This window comes from Mustela erminea, chromosome 7, assembly GCF_009829155.1.
Source record: "Mustela erminea isolate mMusErm1 chromosome 7, mMusErm1.Pri, whole genome shotgun sequence".
Lineage (NCBI taxonomy): Eukaryota > Metazoa > Chordata > Mammalia > Carnivora > Mustelidae > Mustela > Mustela erminea.
Window position 1 is genome coordinate 96,589,953 of NC_045620.1, and position 23,879 is coordinate 96,613,831.

General features: G+C 39.9%; 1 protein-coding gene across 5 annotated transcripts in view; it reads left to right on the forward strand.

Moving 5' to 3' along the window:
• Positions 1–23,879, forward strand: part of CTNNA2 (catenin alpha 2) — a 1,141,838-nt gene that overhangs the window by 339,980 nt on the left and 777,979 nt on the right. For all 5 annotated transcript variants that reach the window (XM_032352609.1, XM_032352608.1, XM_032352606.1 and 2 more), the window contains one exon: positions 14,345–14,511. In XM_032352609.1, coding sequence (XP_032208500.1) covers positions 14,345–14,511 — 167 coding nt within the window. The remainder of the gene's footprint in view (positions 1–14,344; positions 14,512–23,879) is intronic.

Genomic DNA, 23,879 nt, shown 5'->3' on the forward strand with positions numbered 1-23,879 from the left:
CACCTCGTTGTGAGATCATATTTAGAGTGCTTATCACTGTGCGTGATACATAGTATTTTATAAATAACTGCTGTTAGTGGGTTTTTTTGCATTATACTATCCCAAATTGGAAGGGGTTATTGAGATTATTTAGCCATCTGTTCTTAAATCCCCTGGGAAGAGGAAAGTGAGTTAAAGGTCACTAGAGGTGAGGGAGTAACATTACTTGACATGGAAGAGATCCACACAGAGTAGGGCAGAATAGGATTTTGCAGTGGTGCTATCTTTGGAAATGATTTCCAGCTGCATCTGTTGATTATCAAAAAATATTAGGTTTGGGGATTCTCAAATGTAATTATAATGTGTGGCATATGAAGCAAAAAGAAGGCTTAAAGCTAAATTCTATACATGATTCCATTTACTGGTTTTGCCAGCTCTCCATGCCAAAGCCTTGACTGGAGTAGTTAAATTTATGAAATATGTGTATGCATGCTCATGCATTTATACCTGAAAAGATTCTTTCACTTGGAACTGTGTGAAGAAAACAGTTGGATCTGTTAAAAGTCACTGAATCTATACTCTGTCCCGGAAGTTTCACTGACTACCCCTTTAGGGCATCCTGTAAAGAATGCAGGTGGATTTATATGTACCTATTTTCCACCTTAGTAACAGCCCTGGACAAGCGTGACTGGGTGGTGACCTCTCTGTAGGCGTGGACCAATCAGTGTAGGCTGCCATTGTCCCTTGTCCAGTGTGCCAGGATGCCTGCTTCTTACTTCATGGCTTGAATACTATCTGAAAGTGGTTTAGAATTTTGCTTGTTAAGCTCAGGTATTGTTCAGTACTGCTTCTCTGTCTCTAAAGCAAGTTTACTACATCTACAGGTCTTTTGACTTTTATATTTTCTGCCCCAACTTTTCCTTTAAACTCCTTTTGGTGAGAAGAGCCACTTGCTTTTCAGTATAGGGGTTGAAAATGAACTCTCTTTCATTGTTTAAAACCAGTTCCCCTATATCCATAGACACCTCCCATCAATGCCCCCAGGGCAATGGCTCTACAGTCTTTCTGTCTAGTAATACGTAGGTGATGTAAGAATTAACCAACCATGTGTATTTGCTTTAAAAGCCCATGTTAGTGCATTAATCCTTATTATGTTGTCATACAGAGTGGACTATTAACATCAGCATGAACAGAATAGTCTCTCCCTACAGGCAGACCTCCACGAGAAGTTAAATTATACTCCCAATATGAGTTCATTAATCTGTGGTGAGAAATATGTTTACTGAGGGACTGTGCACCTTTGTTCACTGGCAAGTGTGTACAGTGCAATTTTCAAGTCGTTTATCATGATTTTTCTACATTTACATTGAAAGAAGTTAACACTAAGAAGCAGAGAATGGACCCCCACCCCACCCCACCCTTTGCCAGAGAGCAGCCTTCATAGGGCAGAAAAATTTTGAGACTGGCAAGAGAATCTGAGAATGGTTCCAAATATTAACACACCAGGGAGTGTCCAGAAAGTTTGGATATGCAGAAAAGAGTGTATTTATTCCATGTTTTTTTTCCAGTTTAACAATTGAATGCTTGCTTTAAACTTTATGTACTTTAATGGAAATATTGTCTTGAGGGGCGCCTAGGTGGCTCAGTTGGTTAAGCATCTGATTCTTGATTTTGGCTCAAGTCACAAATGCAGGGTCCTGGGACTGAGCCCCATATGGGGCTCCACGCTCAGTGGGGGGTCAGTTTGAAATTCTACCTCTTTCTCTCTCTCTCTCTACCCCTCCCCCAGCTCACACACACGCACGCACACATAGACACAGACACACACACTCTTTCTCTCAAATAAATTAAAAAAAAAATAGTGTCTGGCTGTTGAAGAAAAAATATTGAACATATTATTTGAAAATATAACATTTAAAAAATGTCCTATATTTCCTGTCATTTTGCATATCCTACATTATTTTGACTAAATTGGTGGATCTTGTTTCCAGTGGAAGGAGAGAAAAGATTAAAATTCACTAACTTCCTATAATCTTCCTTCGTTTATTTCTCTCTCTACAGTTCCCTCCAGTTTCATGAAACTGATGTGTTAAGTTGGGGTCTTTTTTCCTTTGGAAATCTTACTAGAAAACTGAATCAGCCCAGGAGAAAGGAGATTTAAACCCCTCAAGCCCACTCTACATTTAGGGCTTAATGTCAAGAGGTTTAAAAAGGCCCTGATATTTCACTGTTGACCCAGTCCTGCTCAGTACGGGGCCAAGAAATTAATTAATGATGAAGAGTGTATTTATCTGAGTCATTCTCACCTGTTCTCTTTGTTCTTTAGTGCTCTAGCAGGGACTTGAGGGAGGGCATTGGCAGTGAGTGGCTGGTCTCTCCCAGCTCTTAAGAGTTAAGGCTAAAAGCTATGTATTGGAGGGATAGGGAAAGAAAAACTTAATCTCTGTCTCACGCACATATATAAATACATGGGTGGGTAGATGGATGGAGAGATAGGTAGATAGATAGACATACAGAAACATTGATATATATGCACATATACAAATATTTTTTGGCCAGCTTTACTTATTATTATAGCTTACTAAGGAACCTCTATACACTCATGATTCCTAGCTCCCTAAAATGAAGCTTCTCCTTTCTCCTTGTATTTTCAAAGGCCTACTCTGTGGGCATTTCTCTGCAGATGTTTTGCAGATGATCCTTGTTAATTCAGAAAAAAATCATCTTTCTGATGTCTTCTTGAATATCTAGGAACCTGGCAAGTGCCTACCACAGAGCAGGTACTGAATGAATATTCATGCTGAATGAATAAAAAAGATGAATGAAATGATACATAATTCTTTATATGCTTTGTGCACAAATGCACATTTACAGATATCATCATATAACCAACCCTGCCAACTAAGGCAGTATGGACAGGACTGTCACTCTCCTCTATCTAGTCCCCCAAACTTCCCTTACCCTTGAGGTTCCATGCCACCCTGTTGGGACACTTAGTTTATTTGTAAGGTTTACAATAACCTTATTTCACTTACTTTAATAATGTACGTTTGACTTGCAAAGAGAGAAGGCTGTCAGAGACCGTTGTGACGTTAGTGACAGGCTGTTGATCACAGAAGTGAAGAAAGCTTTGATTAGCACATTTTGGCAATTTTTTTTTTAATTTAAGATTTTGACTTACTTTAAATCAATTTTGTTCATTACCTATTGCTGGATCCTGCTGAACTAATATATTTTTGTTGGGGGTGTTTTATTACAATTGATACATTGGTGTTGATTTAAATGTCGTTTCTCCCCTGAACCCTCTTAATACAGAAACCAGAATGATGATGACATGGGTGCCTCTTGTCTGTTCAGTAAAGAAGACTCATGGTTATAATCATGTTTAACAAACTGCCACTTCTCTGTGATGACTGGAAAATCAATGGCAGTTCAGCAATTAAAGCAGAATGCCATTTATATCTTAGACTCTGATCATTCTGTTTTTTCATCCTCAAACCAGTGAGGACAGTTTTCTCCATATTGTATTTAAAAATATATTTTAACTGAGCTTTTATTTTATAGCAGATTTAAAAGCAAAATTTTAAAATTCTTTAAATTAAATAAATTATTAAAATAAATCTAAAAATTATTTTTTTATCAGATTCATAATACTGATTACTTGGAACCTTGTTTGTTTGGCTTTTAATCTTGAAATGTATGCTAGAGTTTTCTATCCTTAATCTACTTTTCTCATTATGAGGATTGTTCCTGTGTTTTGTTTAGTGAAGGACTTCTTTAGAAAAGTGAAGTTGGTTTGTTATTTTACAGTATAGCGATTAAAGCATAGTTTATTTTTCTGTAGCATGTAAGATGCAAATTATATAATATGCCTTTTTTATACTTCCCATTTGCTTTTTTTTGTGTTTATCCTTAAGCTGATATGAAATCAGTGATGCATGTGTTATTTAATTGTACTAATGACAATTTTGAAAATTGAAACTAGAAACTTAAAGATATATTTGAATATAAACATAGTATCAAGTTATCCAAACTGGTTTAGAAAGGCTTCTATTATATGGACTAAATCAAGGACAGTCATTTGTGAAGTTTTAAAACCCTATGAAAAACAGAATGTTTCTAAAGAAATATACCACAGTAGTAAATTGCAGCAAATCTGATCTCAGAGTCCAGAGATCCAGCTGCTGGTGTGGACTCTGCCCTTAGTGCTCTGTGTGACCTTGAGCAAGCCATGTAAGTTTCTTGAGACCTGGCTTCTTCCCTCTGAAATTGAAGAGTTGGGCTCCACCAACGAGCTTATTATATTCACTATCTTTCAAATATCTTAGTAATTTAGATCCTAAAGTAGATTAGAGTGACTAGTTATCAATTATTATCTTTCTTACTAATTGTTTTCACAACTTGGCAAAACCCAGATTTATCCCCTCCAAAGCTGATTGGCAACACCTTTCATGCTTACACTATTAATTTGCTTAAAAGGTCGTGTACAAACAAATTATCCTGACTTGAATGACTAGTTAATAGGTATTTAACATTTGTAAAACTGTGGGGAGTTGTTTGTTCATTTATTTATGTTAGTTCTTTTCATAATCTGAATGCAGCATTAGTTCTTGGGCAAGGGCTGATGAATGTTTGTTTTGACATTTCCCTTCTCTTTAAAGGACACTTTTTTTTTTTTTTTCTTAAGATCTATCCTACTGAGGAGGGGTTATATTTTTAGGTGTGGTTCAGAAGAACAAAGAGTAGTTGAAAAAATAATTTAAATAATTAGAATGGTCTCAAATTGGTTGTCTTCCTAGGGATGTAGGGGGACATAGGGTAGAATAAGGGACATAGAGGGGTCTCTAAATTAGAGGTCACACCTGGATTTTGCTTCTGCTAAGATTTAGGCTATATCATATCCTCTCAGGTTTTCTCAAATTCTGATATTTGGACAGTAAATCCCTCCTTCTACCTCCTCAGTCTACAGTTCCTTGTATAGCATCTTAATTAGCAAGAAGAAACAGAAATGTCCTTAACATTTGCATGTTGAAATGTGGAGCCTCCTGGCATTTTTTATGATCATGCTATCTCTGCTGTCCAGTCTAGATGCCACTTAGGGGTTCTTTCTTTCCTTATCACACTGAAGGTTTTTGAAGTCACAGTTCAACTACCAAGTCCTGTATCAGTCTATTGACATTTCAGAGGGCTTTGATTTGTGGTCCTGGTTGTAGGAGAATAAAGACACAGATCGATAGAAACATTTATTGACTTAAGAATATAAATAAGTCTGCAAATATGCTTTTTATACAGACACTTGCATTGCAAATACAGGGTTATTGAGATTTTGGTCTTACACAAAAAATAATTTATTAGCTGCTTATTTGCTTTACACACCAACTTACAAGAGGCCTTCTTTATATATTTGCTATAGTATACTTATTTCAGAAGGAAATGTATTGTACAGTGAAATTTACATGTTCATCCCTTTCTTTTCCCTTTGTTTTCTAAAAATATCTAGTGACATTGGGGTCGGTACTGATCCTCCATATTCCATTTTTCTCTTAAGCTTAACACATCACTGTTTAATGTTTCCAAGTTTATGGTCTTTCACTGCATTTGAGCCCAAGACAATAATCACATTTTTGTGGAATATGGCTCTTGATGTATTTAACAGGTCCTTGCAAAGGTCTTATCTGTGGAGTGTGCCATGCTGTAGCATGATAATCTTTCTGGCTACAACAATACAAAATTACCCTACACCCTCTCCTCCCAACCCAGGAAAAGGCTACAGCTGAAATAATTAAAATCCATACGCTTAATGATCTGTGCCTTCTGCAGGGCGGCACATTACTGTCTCTAACGATGCTTAATAGCTCATAACATTCAATACACTTAATCATCAATTACTGGCATTTGTAGTACTTTTGCATACAGAACATATCTTGATCGGGGGAAGACTGCATTGGAACAGACTCAACTATCCACGTTGGAAAATAAAAGACACTGGGGTAGACCCAATGCGGATGCATGGTTGTCTTTGGAGCTGCTCAAGCGACTGAGGCAGGATTGTACCAAGGCCGTGTGGTTGTCTCAGACTATGTTAGGTGAGGAGGAAGTTTCAGTTTTCTTGTGGCACACTGCACTTTGTTGGTCTCCCAACCATTCTGGGGTTATCCCTTATTGGAATGTCAGGTAACTGGGAAGCTGGCCCCACCCAGCCACCTGATCTCCCACAGGTCAATCGCTACTTTGTTTCTGTGTCTTTATATGTAAGGTGATAGTGACGGCTAGAGGAGCCTGAAGAGGTCCTACCCAGATCAGAAATCCTCCAGTCTCACTGTCACTTCAGGGACAATGGAACCATCAGCCTTCTGTCATTTTCCATGTAATTTCCTGTTTGCTCAGTGTTGCTTGGAAAAACAAAGAAAGATAAAGAGCCCAGAGAGTCCACTACCTTTGGTGGAATGATAAAGAAAAAGACAGAATTCTCATTTTATAATAATCACATGGTTTTGATGTCGTTTGCACAGTACCTACTTTCAATATATATATAAAAATATTATTTATAAACCATGTTGATTACTTTGTTTATCTAATATTACAACTAACTGCATATTGATATACATTATATTATATATAATACCATATGCATGTAATATATAATAATATAACATATATGCATGTATTGAATTTAATATTATAGTTAATTATATATTAATTATTAATATACTGTATAAATATATATGATTATACCATGCATAATTATATTTAGATGCATATAAGGCTTTGTTTGCATATTTAGGCCAAAGGTTATTTTGCTTCTGGTAACAGAAGGATTTGAACTGTGCCAGCACTTCTGTAGATGCTCAGTCCTGGAAGTGACAGGATCTGCAGGAGGTAGCTTATTTTAATACAGTGTTTGCTTGAGAAAATACATGATTTCATCATCTCTGAGTCTCAAGAGAAAAATTCTGATTGTCGCCCTTTCCTCCTAATCATGAATTTGAGTCATAACCACCCTGGGGTGAAATGCACACATTGTTCTTTCAAGTTCTTGATTGTTTCCGAAAAAGTTCTAGGACTTTTTCCAAGTTGATAGCGAATGCTTATGTGGGCAAAACAAAAGAGGAGGAGCAAAGGTGTTGCAACTTCCACTATCACCTGCCTTTCTCAAATGTTACAGCTTCTCTGCTGCTGGCTGAACTCACAAGACCAACTTAAAAAAAAAAATAGTGGAAGAAAATATAAGAAAATATTCATGTCACTGATAAATTCATAGTATTTAGGATTTCATCCTTTCTTCTTGCTTCAGCAGCAGTTGGATATGTTTTATATATTTATTTAAAGATTTATTTATTTATTTATTTGAGAGAGAGAGAGACACACACACATACACAGACAGAGAGAGGGTGGGTATGCCAGCTGAGGGAGAGGGAAGGAGAGAGAGAACCTCAAGCAGACTCCTCGCTAAGCACAGAGCCCATTGTGGGGCTTGATCTCAAGACCCTGAGATCATGATCTGAGCCAATGTCAAGAGGCACATACTTAACCAGTTGAGGCACCCAGGTGTCCCAGGATATTTCTTAAAACATAAAGTGCCATGTCTACCGTCCTTTGCTCTTCCCAACATTCATTGAGTGACTCTACTCTGTCAAATATAGGTTAAGTGCTAGGAATAAAGATATCAATATGCTACAATTATAGTTCCTACCCTGACTAAGCTTAAAGTCTTAACAAAGCGTTGAAGACTCAAATGTATGCAGCATAGGCAGTCATAAATCAGCTCTAAGAAGAGGCAGTGGGGAGTGGTAGAACCTGGAAATAATGGGAGAAATGTCTTTATTTGTTCTTCCCTCCCCTTCTTCACTCCATCCTTTCTTCCTTATTTCTTAATAATACTCTGCTACCTAAATAAAATAGCATGCAAATCTTCAACTCCTAACACAGATCCAGATGGAAATATGTAAACAAATAATTTTAATATAGTAAGTAGAATCTTAAAAGTTATTTCTAAATCCCAGCTGTTAATAGTACAGACCCTACAGCCCGGGTGGCTTTGAATGCTGTCTCCACCATTCACCAGCTGTTTGACCTTTGGCAAGTAATCTTCCTTTGCTTCAGGTATAAATGGTGACAATGCAAGTATTTAACTTCCTCATGTTCTCTTGAGCAGTAATTGAGTCATGATGTAGAAAGCTCTTCAAACAAAAACTTGGCACAACATGAGCTCTAAATAAAAGAGACTGTCCTTAGTAGAAAAGAGACAAGACAGCACATGTTAAGATATTAAGTCTGAGTAGACACATGCTGATAGAATCTTAAAATGGAAGGAATCCTGAGTCACCTTGTGGGCACCATCTACTTGCTGCTGGAATAAGCCCAGAAGAGACTATTCCTCAGTGTTTACTCATGCAGCTTGTTCAACTCATCCTGTGCTATACACCAGTCAGCTCTGAATAATTTTATCAAGGTGGTGCTCACCTTTGACTTCCAGAAAGGAGTCAAGAGGGCACTGGGTGGCTTAGTTGGTTAAGCATCTACCCTCTGCTCAGGTCGTGATCCCAGAGTCCTGGCATTAAGCCTCTCTGCTCAGCAGGGAGTCTGGTTCTCCCTCTGCTCCTCCCCCTGCTCATGCTCTCTCTCTCTCTCTCTCACTCTCTCAAATAAATAAACAAAATATAAAAACAAAAATAAGAAAAAAACAAATAAACAAAAAACGAACAAACAAACAAACAAAAAAAGGGAGCCAAGACGCATAGTATAATGTGTCAAGATCTCCTCTGGTAACATTGTAACTTTCATGGTGTTCTCCGCATTGACCGTTTCTGGTGTTTTTATTTGTTCATTTGTTTTGTATGTTTGTTTTTTAAATTGGAAGATCTAATTGGCTTTATTAAGCAATTCATGAATTGGGCAACATCCCATTTAGCAAATAGAGAAATGCTCCTCACATTGACCATTCATTTAGCATTTCATTTGCTTTATCTCAAATGAAGATATATATTTCCCACCATGCTTCAAAAACGAGCTAACCACAGCAGTAAATCGTTTTTAAGCATTGCATTGCTTTACAGATTCTACAACATAATCAAAAGCATAAAACATTCAGATGTGCACTGTCCATTCAGTTATCATTTAAAAATTCTCTTGTGTCTATTCCTTTACTGTCCTGTATGTGGCTCCTTGGGGATGTACAGTTTGGAGAACAGAACTAGCCAAGAGTTTGTGAAGCAGTGGTCACGTATTAGACCGCACTAATCTTTCTTCTCTTAAAATATATTGCATTTTCTGCATTGCTGTAGAGGATCCATTTCTTTTTTTTCTTTTTTTTTTTTTTTAAAGATTTTATTTATTTATTTGACAGACAGACAAAGATCACAAGTAGGCAGAGAGGCAGGCAGAGAGAGAGGGGGAAGCAGGCTCCCCGCTAAGTAGAGAGCCTGATGCAAGGCTCAATCCTGCAACCCTGGGATCATGACCTGAGCCAAAGGCAGAGGCTTTCACCCACTGAGCCACCCAGGCGCCCCGAGGATCCATTTCTCAGGATCATCTAAGATTTGTACCTCGAGGAAAATATGTGTGAAAAAGGTTCTGAGGCAGCCTAAGCTATTGGGAAAAGGGAGCAAATCATAGCTAAGAGGGTTAGAAATTTTTGCTCTTTATCTCTCCTCTTTTCTAGGACTGCTACCATGGGAAAATATCAAAAACATGAGCTATCAATATACGCCAGATACCTTATGCAATTAGACAAAGAAAAACACTGAGAGATGGTGGACTCTGAGAAACAAACAGGGTTTTGGAGCGGAGAGGGCTGAGCCTGTTGGTGGATGTTATGGAGGGCATTTATTACATGGAGCACTGGGTGTGGTGCATAAACAATGAATTTTGGAACAGTGAAAAAAATAAAATAAAATAAAATTCAGAAAAAGTAAAATCTACGTAATTAAGGGAAATTTTATATTAGTAAACAAAAGAGAATGATGTGCAGTTTTAGATATTACATATCATAACTGGTGGTTAAACATTATAGGCATAGAGAACTTTCTGGAAGATAGCTTAACACTCTCTGAACCTAGTTTTTAATCATACCCTTTTCCCTTACTTCTCACAGTTTTCCCATAGTTTGTTTATCAAGTATTTAAAGAGAGCTTCTATTGCATGCAGGCTCTCCCTTCAAAGGATGCAACACATGGTATTCATGTTATTTTGGTTCATAATCTGCTTCTAAAATGACTTTTCTACTCCTGAGACTCTATCCTCTGCATGTTATCCCTCTCTTCTATGTATTATTACCATCCTGCATTATTCTGCATTTGAGTTGATGTTACCTCAAAGTTATGCACAATTGTCTGTCCATCTCTAGTGCCACCACGGTAGTCTAAGAACCAGAACAAGCACCAGCTCGAAAGCCAAGTGCTGGAACTCTTTAGGAGGTGATTTTATGCCTTAAAACAATAAATATTTTGGGGTGCCTGGGTGGCTCAGTTGGTTAAGCAACTGTCTTCAGCTCAGGTCATGATCTTGGAGTCCCAGAATCAGTCCCTCATCAGGCTCCCTGCTCAGCAGGGAATCTGCTTCTCCCTCTGACCCTCTCCCATCTCATGCTCTCTCTCTCACTCATTCTCTGTCGAGTAAATAAATTAAAAAAAATTTTTTTAACAGATTTTTATTGGGGAGATGTTTTCTTGCTTCTAAATTGTGTATGCAGAAGTGGAATCAGCCAATAAAAAGCACTTCCATACCTTAAACCAGGAGTTCATGAGCTGTTCTTGTCATGGAGAGGACCACAATGATGGGGGTAGCAGTAATATTAGTGACAGTAATGAGGAAGCCTCCATTATGGGTAAAGCCTTGTGCTGGTTGCTTTGACTGCATTACCTCTAACCTTTAACCCTAATGACTGTCCTCAAGGCTGCTCTCATTATTTTGGCCCCTGTTTTGCAGTGGAGGTGACTAAAACACCAAGGTTGAATAATCATCAAGTCTAATTTTTGTCAGTGGTTGGCATTGAGTCAGGGTAATGATCCTAGATTTTTGTGATTTTAAAGATTACTTATCTTTTATTCTATGACTTAATATCTCTCTATATAGTTTTTAGAACAATACTTACATAATAAGCCTTTATATAGAAGCACTGTGTGTGCATATTAATTGCTATTATTTCCCTTTGGTCACTTATTTGGAAAGACTAATTTTTCTTTTTTCCAGCAGGTTGTAAGTGGCTTGAGGGGACCAAAGACTTTACTATAGATACCCTGCTTTGAGCTTTAGGTTTATATCAAGTAATTGAGAGTGAACACAATGGTATATATGAAAGAAACAGGCAGATCTGTTATCCCCTCTTCATTGATCCCTTCCGTCTCCTACACACGCATGCTGTTTCTTAGCTAAATATTTTAGTCTTACAGAAAAAGCAGTTCCCTGGGAAAAATAGCCAATTTTATCCTGATAAACTTGCTTATCATTGCACAATATAGATTTCCACTTTAATTCAGTAATCTTAAAACTATAGGGATATAAAATGCATTAACATTGTAGCTGACTTCAGATTGCTTTTCCTTTAAAATCTTTAACAACGTGAAATCATTTGTACCTGCTTAAAATGAGTTTTTGGTTGTAATTTAAATGGAATTAAATCATCTTCTATTTATCTTAGAATGATCTCAGAATTTAGCATGAGATTTCCATTTGCAGAGTCACATTTACTAATGTGGGGCTCTCTCCTCTCCATCTCTATTCTGCCCCCTTCCCTCCCCACCTCACGGACGTCTCCAGAGTTCCTTCCTGTGGGGGCCCCAGTTGGGTGAGCTTCACCTGACAAGTCTGTTCTGCTCTGTGTTACTCCTAGCTCTGAAGCAGTATTGCTGACCCAATGACCAGCACATGGATTAAGTCGCCTTCTTATATACTGACCTTCTGTATAAAAACCTGACCTTGAATATTAGTTTGATTAGGCATGGTTCCTCCACATGCTGAGGGGTGCAGCTGGGCTCACCTCCCTGGGCCCTTTGTTTACAGAGTAGCTGAACGTGAGTGACCTACTGTTTCTGTGGCTCATATACCAATTTAACTTGCAGAATTTGGGATCAACCATGTGGCTCCCTAGATGTATATGCAGAATAAATTTCCCCTTTCCTTGAATAAGTAGATTTATTCCAGCAGCAACTGTTCCACTCTTTAATACCATATGCAGATATGTCCATCTTTAGCTGTGGTGACCTTCTCAATAGTTCATTAGATTCACCCATTATTGTGAATGTTCCTTCCAAGCGTACTTTGCAGAGTGAGAATGAGATCGTCTTCTCCCTGCAGCATGGATATCTGCCAATGAGTCCCTTCTTTTCAGGGTTTGGGGGATGTGGAGGAAATTTATATAATCCTGTAGCAAGGGTGGGACCCCTGAATTAAATATGTATTTGCTAATTGCCAGCCTCCACCTTTAAGTCTATTTAGCCCTGAAGGGCCAGACATCTTGGAAATTCACTTCTGTGCCAGGACGGTAATGAATTGTTACATTTCTCCCATGCCGTTATATATCAGGCTCTTTGTCTGTGTCTAGGCATTGGAACTAAGCTGGTCCGCTATATAAGATGCTTATTGTAGATGGTAGTTTCTTTTAAAAATCTACAGCGAAGTGTATTTCCTGACACACCCTCATTTCCCAAGCATGAAAGGCTTTAAATAACTATAACATTGAGTGAATTACATCAATTCCGACGTTCTTGTGAAACGGTTAAGAGGTACTATTTTTTTTTTTCTCTTGTATCTTCAGATACATCACAGGATGCACAGGGTTTCAGTGATACAGTTGACTTTATTTAAATGAGCTGGGTTTTGATTAACAGATGAGAAATAATCATTCCTATAAATAGAACATTAAACAAATTGTTTTACCCTAAATTAAATCATCATTTATATTAACTTTATTCTTCAAGTTTACTGACAAAACTTTTATTGCCTCTGTGGGTGCTCTGCTATGTGAAGCTTCATTATGCTGCTTCCCAGGCCTTTCCACCCCAGGTGGTACCCAGTTCATGGATAGGGGACTTGTGTCATCCTAACCAGTGATCCCCTTTGCTTCCAATTCCTGGGTCCCTTTATACAAATACTTGGCATTCACCAGCCACTCCACCTTCTCTCCAGTCTCTACCTCTGATCAGTCCCTAAATCTGGTCTTTCTCTAATACGGATCTCACTAATATTCCTTTGTCTTTGTAGCCCATTTCTATTTTCCTGGACCATCCAGACCCTCGTTATTGCTCCTCAGGCTCTAATGTACTTGCCCTAATTATCAGTGTTTCTGCCCTCAGCTTGTCTATTTCAGTTTATTTTATGTAATATAGCCAAAAAAAAAAAAAAAAACTATTAATGTCACTTCCCTCCCTACTGAGGACCCAGTTTGGATCTCTTTCTCAGCTTCCCAAACACTGCCATCTCTCCTCTGCACCCCCTACCTCACTGTGCCTCCCATGTGACTGTAGTTCATCACATACCCTGCGCTGGCGTTCAGAGCCTCACAAGGTGTTCACGCTGCCAAGGGTTCTCTTCCCGCTGCCGTCTTTCTGGTGAACGCCTCTTCATTCTTCAGAGGCCATCAAAGTTGACGGCTTCTTTCAGCCTCACACTAAATAAGCAAATCACTTCCCCTTCTTTGTCTACATTCTTAATCGTATGCCTATTGTGGTATGTAGTCATATATATTATGAGTATGTACTTACATCAAGTTTCCTTACTAGATTGTGAACCCCTAGAGACCAGGGTGTCCGCAGTCACCTTTGTAATTTCAGAGCTTAATAATATCTATCGTAGTACGGGTTTGTTGAATTGGTTCAATTCTCCTATAAATGTTCTCTGTATTAGGGAATAGCTTCTTAGCAGAGTATTAAAAGACTGCATTTGGGGTCTGTCTGTAGTCTGTTACTGTCTGATTAGTTGAATTAAGAGCACAGTGTTAATGAGGCCAGGGTTTTAGTTTCATTCCTCTGTGGAGCAGTTAACATTGTCCCTCAACTGTCAGTAAGCTCACCTGGCTGCCTCGTAAATCCCACCGGTTCCAAGGGAAATGGAAAGTGAGAATGATTAAGGCCAGGGCAGCTTCATCACAACTATTAGACAAATTGAATTGAATATATTCCTTATTGATGTTCAAAGAACAATTTCACACCTCCACGGGAAATGAGCACCTTACTTTGTCCACAGTCCCTGTCCAATGTGCCCTGATGGATTGGACTTGAAAAGGGGGCGGTGATGGAGGTGGCAGGAGGACCTCCTGTCCGTGGCGGGTTTTGCGGTAGGAACAACAACCATCCATCCACAGATCCTTACGACTGTTCGCCCCGGAGCTTCCCGTCTACCCACCCGCCTGTCCGTCTTTGTGTTCCAGGTGAGACAATGCGCATCGCCTCTTCAGAGTTTGCTGATGACCCGTGCTCCTCGGTGAAGCGTGGCACCATGGTGCGGGCGGCCAGGGCTTTGCTCTCAGCTGTAACTCGCCTACTCATCCTGGCGGACATGGCGGATGTCATGAGACTTTTGTCTCATCTGAAAATTGTACGTATGTGGAATTTATCAAAACTTGCCTTATGGGGGTGGCAATCCTGACTATGTAACCTGGAGCTTGGGACCGCACTAATGATCTCTCACTGCTCAGTGGCCCACTTACTCACCGAAGTGGTATACCCACCCTCCAGTTTTTCTAATACTAAAATTACAGTTGATAATACACTCTGAAAGTTATAGAGGATTCACTTGAGTTTGGATCCCCCCCCCCACCTTATTTCTTGGAGAACAAAAACAGTATATTCTTTTAGGCTGCAGAGGCTGAGCATAGTATATCTGCCTGGGCCCTATCTTGAAATTCAGATTAGTAATTCAGAGGATGTCAGCTCTCCCGGGGTTGCTGGCCAAATGATATGGACTTTGAACATATCTTGGTCAGGCAATAAAGAGCCCTATATACACATCTCATGGCTAAGGCCAATCTTATTGCACCAAGCCTGGCATCTTCGTGTCCCAGTAACCCATAAACCCCTGTTAGAAGTGCCTCACTTGTCATGTTCTTGGTTTCTTTCAGCATTTTTGTTTCCTAATGGAACTGGAACCCTACCCTGGTCACAAATTTTAGTGGGCCAGAGACCAAGGCAACCTTCGCAGTCCCTGACAACTTGGCCTCTCTCTACTTTTCTAGTTGCTGGCTGGCATCTATTTGCAACCAGGATAGTTTAGTCCTCTGAATTAAGATGTTGTAACTCAAAGGCTTAGGCATATGGCTTCTGCCTAGAGAGTTTCTACTCCATGACCTCAGTGAATTTCATTCCTGGACAATTGGCACCAACCTTGAACTGATCTCAGGGTCCTTAGATGATGGGATGTGAACCATGGGTTTTCTTTTTTTTTTGGAAATCAACCTGTTGCTGGTTTAGTTCCCCCTAGATGTGGCCAGAATGGCTTATTTTCCCTAATATCTAATCCTCAGGCCTTTGTCAGTGAAATGAACAGTAAGAGGGCAGGTGAGATATCTCAGATTTGTTCTGTAGGGGAGTTCATTAAAGAAATTTCTAAAACAGCAGGTGGTTCTCTGTTGAAAAGGCTTGGGTAGCATCTTGCCTGAGCTGACCCCAATAAAAAAGCCACAATTCTAAGTTATGTATAAACTCCTTGATATTATTAAATGTCTCCAATTCCAACACATCCAGCATGAGTTCCATGATCATAAGCCACAAAGCAAGGTACAACTCTTTCTGGTTTCTGTAAGGGCACCTGAGGAGCCAAGAGGCACAAAGCAGAACCTGCTTGGGAGCTTAATCTCAGATTTTTCTGAGAACAGGCCTGGAAAAGCCAGGGAAGGCTTTGCAGTTTGGATGAGGTGAGCAGTATGAGGAGAGACTTTACCTATTTCAGAGGCTATCAAGAGACAGTGTAACGTTATGATTTGCTATAGTATTGACATGTATATGACAGTATAACATTTTGACTCCAGGATTTAGCTACAGAAAAAAGATTAACTTTGATAGTGGTTTGCCAACTGTGTTGTCATCTACCACATGACCTCCTTACATACCAGACACTTTATCTGTTCATACGGGGCTAATGGCAGTAGAGATTTAAAATGGTTGCAATTCCTATGCAGCGTTTCTCACAGAGTGTGGTGCAAAATAAGCGTGTGGTAAATGGCAGCCATGTTGCTGTTTTCAGATCCCTGGAACCCATTGCATACTGCAGTGGTGGCTGTCATTCCCGAGGTTCCAAGTGTGCTATATGCTTCTTTTAAGCAACAAATTACTTTGTTCTGAAGTGTGTGGGAGAAAAAGTTTTGTTATCTTTCCCTTACAGACTGCTGAGTGTTCAAACGCCACATTTTCAGAAAGATCTTCCCCCAGATGGACAATCTTCCTTTCCCAGGGGAGAACAGAACTGAACCTAAAGAAATTAACTTTGCATCCTATATGTTATTGTTCTGTGCCAGGGGAGGGTCCGTTCAGCCATTCTTAGGGAGTGATGAGGGGCTGAATATTCTCCCTGAGCTGCCCACATGCAGAGAGGGCTCCTCGTGCATCCAGGAGGCATTGTGATGTACAGCCCCGGTGCCCGCCTGTAATCCTGCCTTTCTACCCTCTTGTTTTGACCACTGCTGTCTACCGATCATATCACTGCCGCCTGTCATCCTGCAGAGTCAATTGGATTCTCTTCCCGGCACCGCAGATTAAGGAAAGTTTAAAAAAAAAAAAAAAAGGTTTAGCACAAAATCACGGAAAGGTCAACCCAGCAATATTAAGTAGTCCTGTCAGACTGTCAGTAGTAAAATTAAAAATGATTGTAGACTAAATAACACATTTGTTCTACTTAGAGCGCAGCCTGTGCAGAGAGCAGCTGCGGTGGGATGTCGCTCTCTTGCGGAGCGAGTAGGAACTGCAGGTCCGGGGCGGCCGCTGAAGTCAGGCTGTGGTCCGTCTCAAGCTGTGAAAAAAACAAAACAAAACAACCGTCTCAACAATCCATTACAAATGAACATGGTATATAATTCTGCTTCAGCTTTTCCTTCTTTTCCTTCATGAACAAGCAAGCGTCATCTGCGGTCATCTGTTTATATGTTTTTAACTCAGATGAAGAAGTATCTTCATGTGTTTGAACGGAGCAGGTTAGAGATGGTCATGTACACCTTTGTTAAGGCTCTTTCCAGATAAAAGATGAGTTTCCTTACCACAAACATAAGTGAGAAAAAAGAATGACGGGTGATTTTCCATAAAGGTGTTTGTTCCTTTTTCTTTTGGTCCACACACTTGAGTAATACCCTCCAGGAGTGTGCGGATTCCTGCCATGGTAACCTTTTTTATCTTTAAGCATTATGCATTTTTTTTTATCTCTTAGGCCATATGCCAAATTTTTATTGCTCTTCTCTTCAGAAGAGCAATAAATTTTTCTTGTTTCTGAATACCTTACAGGAACACAGATGGAATTGCCTTATCAGAAACTTATATTCATGTTTTTCCATCAATAATTCACTGAGTAGATGAAGGATAGCCAGTTTATTCTCCTAAAATACCCGCTTTCATTCTCTGCCCTGCACCCCCATAAATAATTGTCAGCAAAGCAAGTAGTCATAAGCAAGTATAATTCACACTATAAAGATGAGTAAAGAATTAAGATATCTGTAGAGACCATGTGAATTGGCAGTGTAGAGGTCTTTGCATCCACTACGTTAAAATTATGTTTGGGAACTTAGTTCACATGACTGCAAATAGTTCACATGACATACAAATATTCTAGTTGCCCATGTGAAGCTCCTTGTTTTGTTAAGCAAGTATTTGTGTGGGCTTTAATGTTGAGCTCATTTTTAAGCATGTTAAGGATTCTCATGGCTGCCAAAGTTTTTGTCACTGTAGTTGTTTTAAATTCAGGACAGAATGACAGTTTTGGAGTGACCTATAGTTCAAAGTTGGGTTGTCCCCCAGGTGGAAATGTGATGTTCCTGAGCAGAGCTAAAGTAATCATTTGCACATCAGACATCATTAAAAAAAATACTGAATTATAATCAATTTTCTCGTTGAAGTTGCTGGTGAGTGATTCCCTAGCCAGTCATCTGATATATCCTGCAATCAGTTGACATTGTCAGTATGTTCGGTTGATATGTGGCATTTTAGACTTTTCAAGGAATCCTTCATTGCAATTGATGATTATGAAGAGGGATATTTATTTTTCCTAGACTCTGAATTAATGTAATCAGAATGTATTGTCAATTCTAAGCAATGGTGATGATATTACGCAAACTCATCCTGACATATATGTGTTAGAGAAAACAACCCCCCTGTCTTCAGGCTAGGTCCTGGAATAATGATGTTCTTCATTATCTCAGATTTCTCTCTAGAAAGTGCAATGGCAAAATAGAAAAACAACAACTCCTTCATCAGTTTCCCAAAGAAGTCAGATTACCTTCATAGCCATCAGGGACCAGATCTAATGCCGCTGTCCCCTTGTTTGGGAAGCATTGATGAGGCAGACTTTGATATTACCTCTGCTTTTTGTGACGTTAGCCTAAAATAGTGTCGAGTGTCCTCAGTTACGAATTATTTCTCAATAGGTGCCTGTTTAGTCCTACAGCTCTAATGTAGCTCTGGTGTTTAAAAAACAACAGTTACTTGATGTTAAATAGCTCTGTCTCTGATTACAAAGGTAGAGATTATTGCACATGTTTTCAGCATATCTTTTTTTTTTTTTTTTTAAAGTTAAAGGTTTATTTGTTTGAGAAGGAGAGAGAGAGTACAGGGGGAGAGACAGCAAGAGAGAAATCCTCAAACAGACTCCCCACTGGGCATGGAGGGCTCCATCCCAAGGCCTGAGATCATGACATGAGCCGAGATCAAGACATGAGCCAAGATCAAGAGTCAGACACTTAACTGACTGAGCTACTCCAGTACCCCTTAGCATATCTTTTCCATCAGAGATATCGTGGCATAAACGTCATGCAGCTGGGTTGTTTGGAATTCATTTATGTATTCAGTTATCCTTTCAGGAAGTACTTATTGGAGGCCCAGTTTATACAAGATACTGTGCTTAGATAACTTCAAAGGTGACTAAGTCTCAGCCCTGCCTCCAAAACTATAGGTTACTGGGGGAGATAGTAAGAAAGAAAGCACTGCATGCTGGGAAAATGTGCATATTACTGTGGGATCTCACCTAGAATAAAAATATAATAAATGGATGTTTCCCACTTTAAATAACAGAAACCCAATTCAATGTGGTATTTTTAAAAGGGAATATATTGGCTCACCAAACTAAGAAGTCTAGAGGAAATTAGCTTTAGGCAAGGTTTGATCAAGGCACAAAAATGTGACAAGAACCGGGTTTCTATCTCCTTTTCTTCTTGAAGGACACTCTTCTCTGTAGGTCCTTTTCTCACGGTCTCAAGATGGCTGCTAACCACGAATTTACATGCTTCTAGACTAAAGATAGCCAGAAAGAGTAAATTCTCTTCCCTAACAGCTCAAATAAATGCTCCACAGTCTTTTTAGTCCTTTTGGCTTATGAGTTAGGGGCTTATCTCTGGGTTAATTATTTAGAGGGGAAATGGGATGTGCTGGTCAGCACTTGATTTTTAAATTTGGTTAGCACCTACTCCTTTCCGTCACCATCCCCCAAGCCATGGATAGAATCAGTTCAACCAAATTACAGTGTTGGTCGTTTCACGACGATATGAGGAAGGGTGACATGGCTGGGAGAAGGAGGTCTCGGGATTGGGTCTCATTAAACTGGATGAGATTTACCTTTCCCAGAATCAATTTCTTGGCTCAGACCGAACAGGTTGGGGGTCACAAGCCCAAGCCTAAGCTAGGGTCTCTGAGTTGAGGGTGACTGGAAAGAAGTTGGTCCCTCAGAAGAGTTGGGGGATGTATAATTCTGTGCAATAATGAGATTGAAACTGCACAGTGATTTCAGCAGAGAGTTTAATATGGAAAATTGTGAAGTCCCATAGCAGATTAGAGTCATAAGAGACTGGGTAACAAGACAGCGCTAAGGACATAGGGATGGCAAATATAAGGAGAAGCTGCTACCCCAAGGTCTGAGATAGAGTACTTCAGGGAGACCACCCCCACCCCCACCACCCTAAGTCAGGGCCAAGATCAGATCTTCCTACTTTACTTTATGATAGGTCACTGAGGTGCCACACAAGCTAATGGAACTTGCTGGAAATATGCCCTTAGGGTGTCAAGAAAAAACACTCACCAAGAGCTATCTCACTGGGGGCATTCCACATAGCATCATCCAAGGGTGACCATGCTAAGGGAAGCTGCTGGCCACCTGGTGTTGGAGGGGCTACTTCTGCTGCAGAACCTTTGGGGAGAGCATACCAGAACCAAGGAACAAAATCTTTCTTCCTTGGTTGCCACCCAGCACTCTCTAGTAACGAGGCTCGACATCAGGCCAAATGGGAAAGGAATAATAGTTCAAAGACCTAGCCATGTTTCGGCAGAGCAGGCCAATGTGTGGCTTTGGATTTGAAAACCAGCTCAGGGAAAGAGAGTTTACTGAATGCAAAAGGGGTGCTCATGCCTTAAGAAAGGAGATGGGTTCGGGTCGGACAACAGACATTAACTACAGAGAGCTTCACAAACCAAGGGAAAGAACAAAGGCATGAGAGCCAGAGAAAGGACTTGGGGTGTCGTCAGTAACATAATTGATGCTGTCTTGTTGCAGCCTGGAGAACTGGGTGGGGAGAGGCACTGATAGAGCTGAACAGGGAGACACATGTGCCTCAGAGACCAGGATGATTTGTTTGGACTCTACATGTGGGTTATGGGCAATCATTGAGTCCTTCTAAGCATCAGAATCAGATTTGTGATTTAGATAAATAATTTTGGTAGTGGTGTGAAAAAAGAATTAAAAGAGGGGTGAGTCTCAGCAAGGAGAAGGGTGAAGAGACCATTGAGATTATCCCGGCCAGTGAATGAAAGGAAGCCTGGGTGACAGCAATGCCAGTGTGTATTGTGAAAGGGAGGTCAATTTTAAAGTTATTAAAGAGATCAAATGGCTAGAACCCAGAGGCTGATCAGATGGGACAAAGCTCTTAGTGAATATTCATAATCAGATGGGATGGTCAGTATAATCCAAACCCTTTATAAACCTATCTTCTTCTGGGAAACTGAGGCGTAAGAGAGAGCTGGAGAGTTGAAAGCATGAACTCTGGAGCAAACTGCCTTAGTTCAGACCCAGGCTCCCACACTCACTTGCTGGGAGTCCTTTCGGGAAACTTGGGCAACTACGTTGACCTGAATCTCTCCTCCGTAAAGTAAAAATAGGGAAAATTTCTACTGCAAAGGGCTGTTTTCTGGGATGAAATTAGGTGTATGTAAGCCATTTAGAACAGTGTCTGGTACATCTCCAAAGTGCTCGGTGACACTGACTGGTGTCATTTTTCTTGTACTAAAAATAAGTTTGGAAATATAAGTTGTATTACGGTTGTGCTTCATAAACCATGACACTTTAAGAATACGTGACACTAGCATTTAATCATTCTTGCTTTCTGACGAAATCATCTTCTTGTTAACAAGAAAACAAAATTTAATCAGGAGGGGCAGCTTATCAAGGAAGAGAATATTTAATCAAGAAGGCCAGCTTTTAGGAAGCAGAGACATAAAATGTAATGATGCTGGGATCACTGTGGTCAAACCCGAGTATGTGGCTAAACAAGTAAAGTAATAAGATGCAGAATCTTACATCCATCCATTTGTGTATTTACTTAGCCAACTACTATTTCCAAGATATTTAAAAAAAAAATTTTTTTTAAAGTAGGCTCCGTGACCCGTGTAGAGCCTAATGTGGGATTTGAACTCAGTACCCTGAGATCAAGACCTGAGCTGAGATCAAGGATCAGAGGGCGCTTAACTGACTAAGCCAGGTGGCCCCAAGATAATATTTTTAATTTAGCCATAAAACCAGATCCTAATAAAAGAGTTATATATGACTTATTAAATAGTTTCATCAATGTCACTTAAAATCCAATCAATTCACTATCCATGGTAGTACCCTGGAATGAGGTCAATCTGTCCCAGTGGAATTTAGGATCCTTACGCCAATGATTTACAAGCCTGGTATGGACAGTAAATGTCAGTCGGAGAACCAGATCGCACAGTCCAGAAGGGGAGGGATCAGACTCTCAGTTCAGTACTACCCCCATCCCCAAATGCCTGCTTAACTAGTACTGAATGACTGAATGACTTCAGACTACTTTTTGCGTATGGAAGTAAATAAGTGAAATTCCAATCAGGAAAATTGGAGACTGATTTAAAGAGTTGATCTCAAATGATTTGACACAGCTGTAGACTGGCAGGCAGGCCTGCTTTAAGAATGGGGGTAGAGGCTATTTTGAACAAGCTTTGAAAGACCAAGATTTTAAGAGTTTTAAGTGACAGGCTCTGAAAATACTATCTAAATCCACTAATGAGGGAAGAAATTTTAATATCTTTTCTAGGTGTTTGAGTCTTTTCAGCTGCACAAGCTACCAATAATAAGGAAAGGAATGTGTGGTTGAGCAAAGGGTTCTCCCTTTGGTGTTCCTAAGCCCAGCCTGTTGAGGGAGGAGATCAGCTGGCTGCCCTGTCCAGGACTGCCACGGGTTTATAATGAGGGAAACTACGGCAGCTGCCTCTAAGGACTCCTGCTATGAGCTCACTGAAAACAACTTCCCAATCCAGAACATGGAGTCTCCCCAGCTTCCCCCTTAAATCTCTTCCCCAGGAGCACCTCTCTCCTCAGAGCCCTTGCCAGCAGCTGCCATGTCTTCTTCACTGTGTTACTTCCCCTCTTCCCAAGGGCCCAGTCTGCAGACGTTCGTTTCTTCAAACTTAGTGGGGGGAAATATTTTTCCCTTAGCTGGATGCTATGCGGCAGGTCAGTACCCCTGTTTAAGGAGCTCCTCATTTTTTGTCAGGTACTCTGTTTGCTATTTTGTTATTTCTTTTTCTTTTCTTTCCTTCATATACAGTATGCCTGATTTATCTGGGAAAAGAGAGGAAGTCTTTGGCTTCCATTTCTGTAACATACTTTGATCTAGTCAAGTTCCTGGGTTCTTTGTGTGTTGAGACTGGCTTTTTATATATTTAGAACTTAGTGCATTTAAAATTCATGAGCGTGAGAGGTTTTGTTTTCAACTTTTTGTACTTATTGTTTAAATGATCTCTTAGTAACATGTTGGGTCTGTTTTTAAAAGTTCCATCTGAGAGTCTGTATCCTAATTAGAGCATTTAGCCCATTTATATTTATTTGATAATTGGACTTAAATTGACCATCTTCATATTTTCCATGGATATACCTTCTTATCTCCCACCGTTCTTAAAACAACCTTGTATAATATGTCGACATTATTACTTTCATTTTATTAATGAAGACGCTGAGGGCCGAAAGGTTAAGGGGCTTACCTGGATCACAAGGCAGACAAATGACCTAGCTGGGGTTCAAATACAGGGCAGCGTGACCTGCCTGCAGCTCTTCACACATACTGACTTATTTCTGACCCTGTGGGAACCGGGGACCAGTGAGGTGGAGAAAGCTTTTGGAAACACTGTCCCAGGCTCTTCTGTAGAAGAACTGCTTTTAAGGTGTTTGTTTGGCTTCTGGGGAGTCCCCTTCCTTTAACCCCGACACCCAGAAAGAAAATATTCTTGGCTCTGTTCAAAAATAAAAACTTGATTTTTTAATTTATTTTGACTTCTCAAAAAGTACCTGGTCACTCCCTTTCTCCATGTTTTTTTTCCTCTCTTTATGTCCCTTCAGCAATCTCCCCTTTTGTCTCCCCCCACCCACATACACACATACCCCTTCAACTTTAGTTCCATTTCTTCCATTTTGGGGGGGACCTTGGACTGATGCTAAACCATGTTTCTATGTGAGACTTTTCCACTAGGTGACCTCTCTAATCCTTCTAG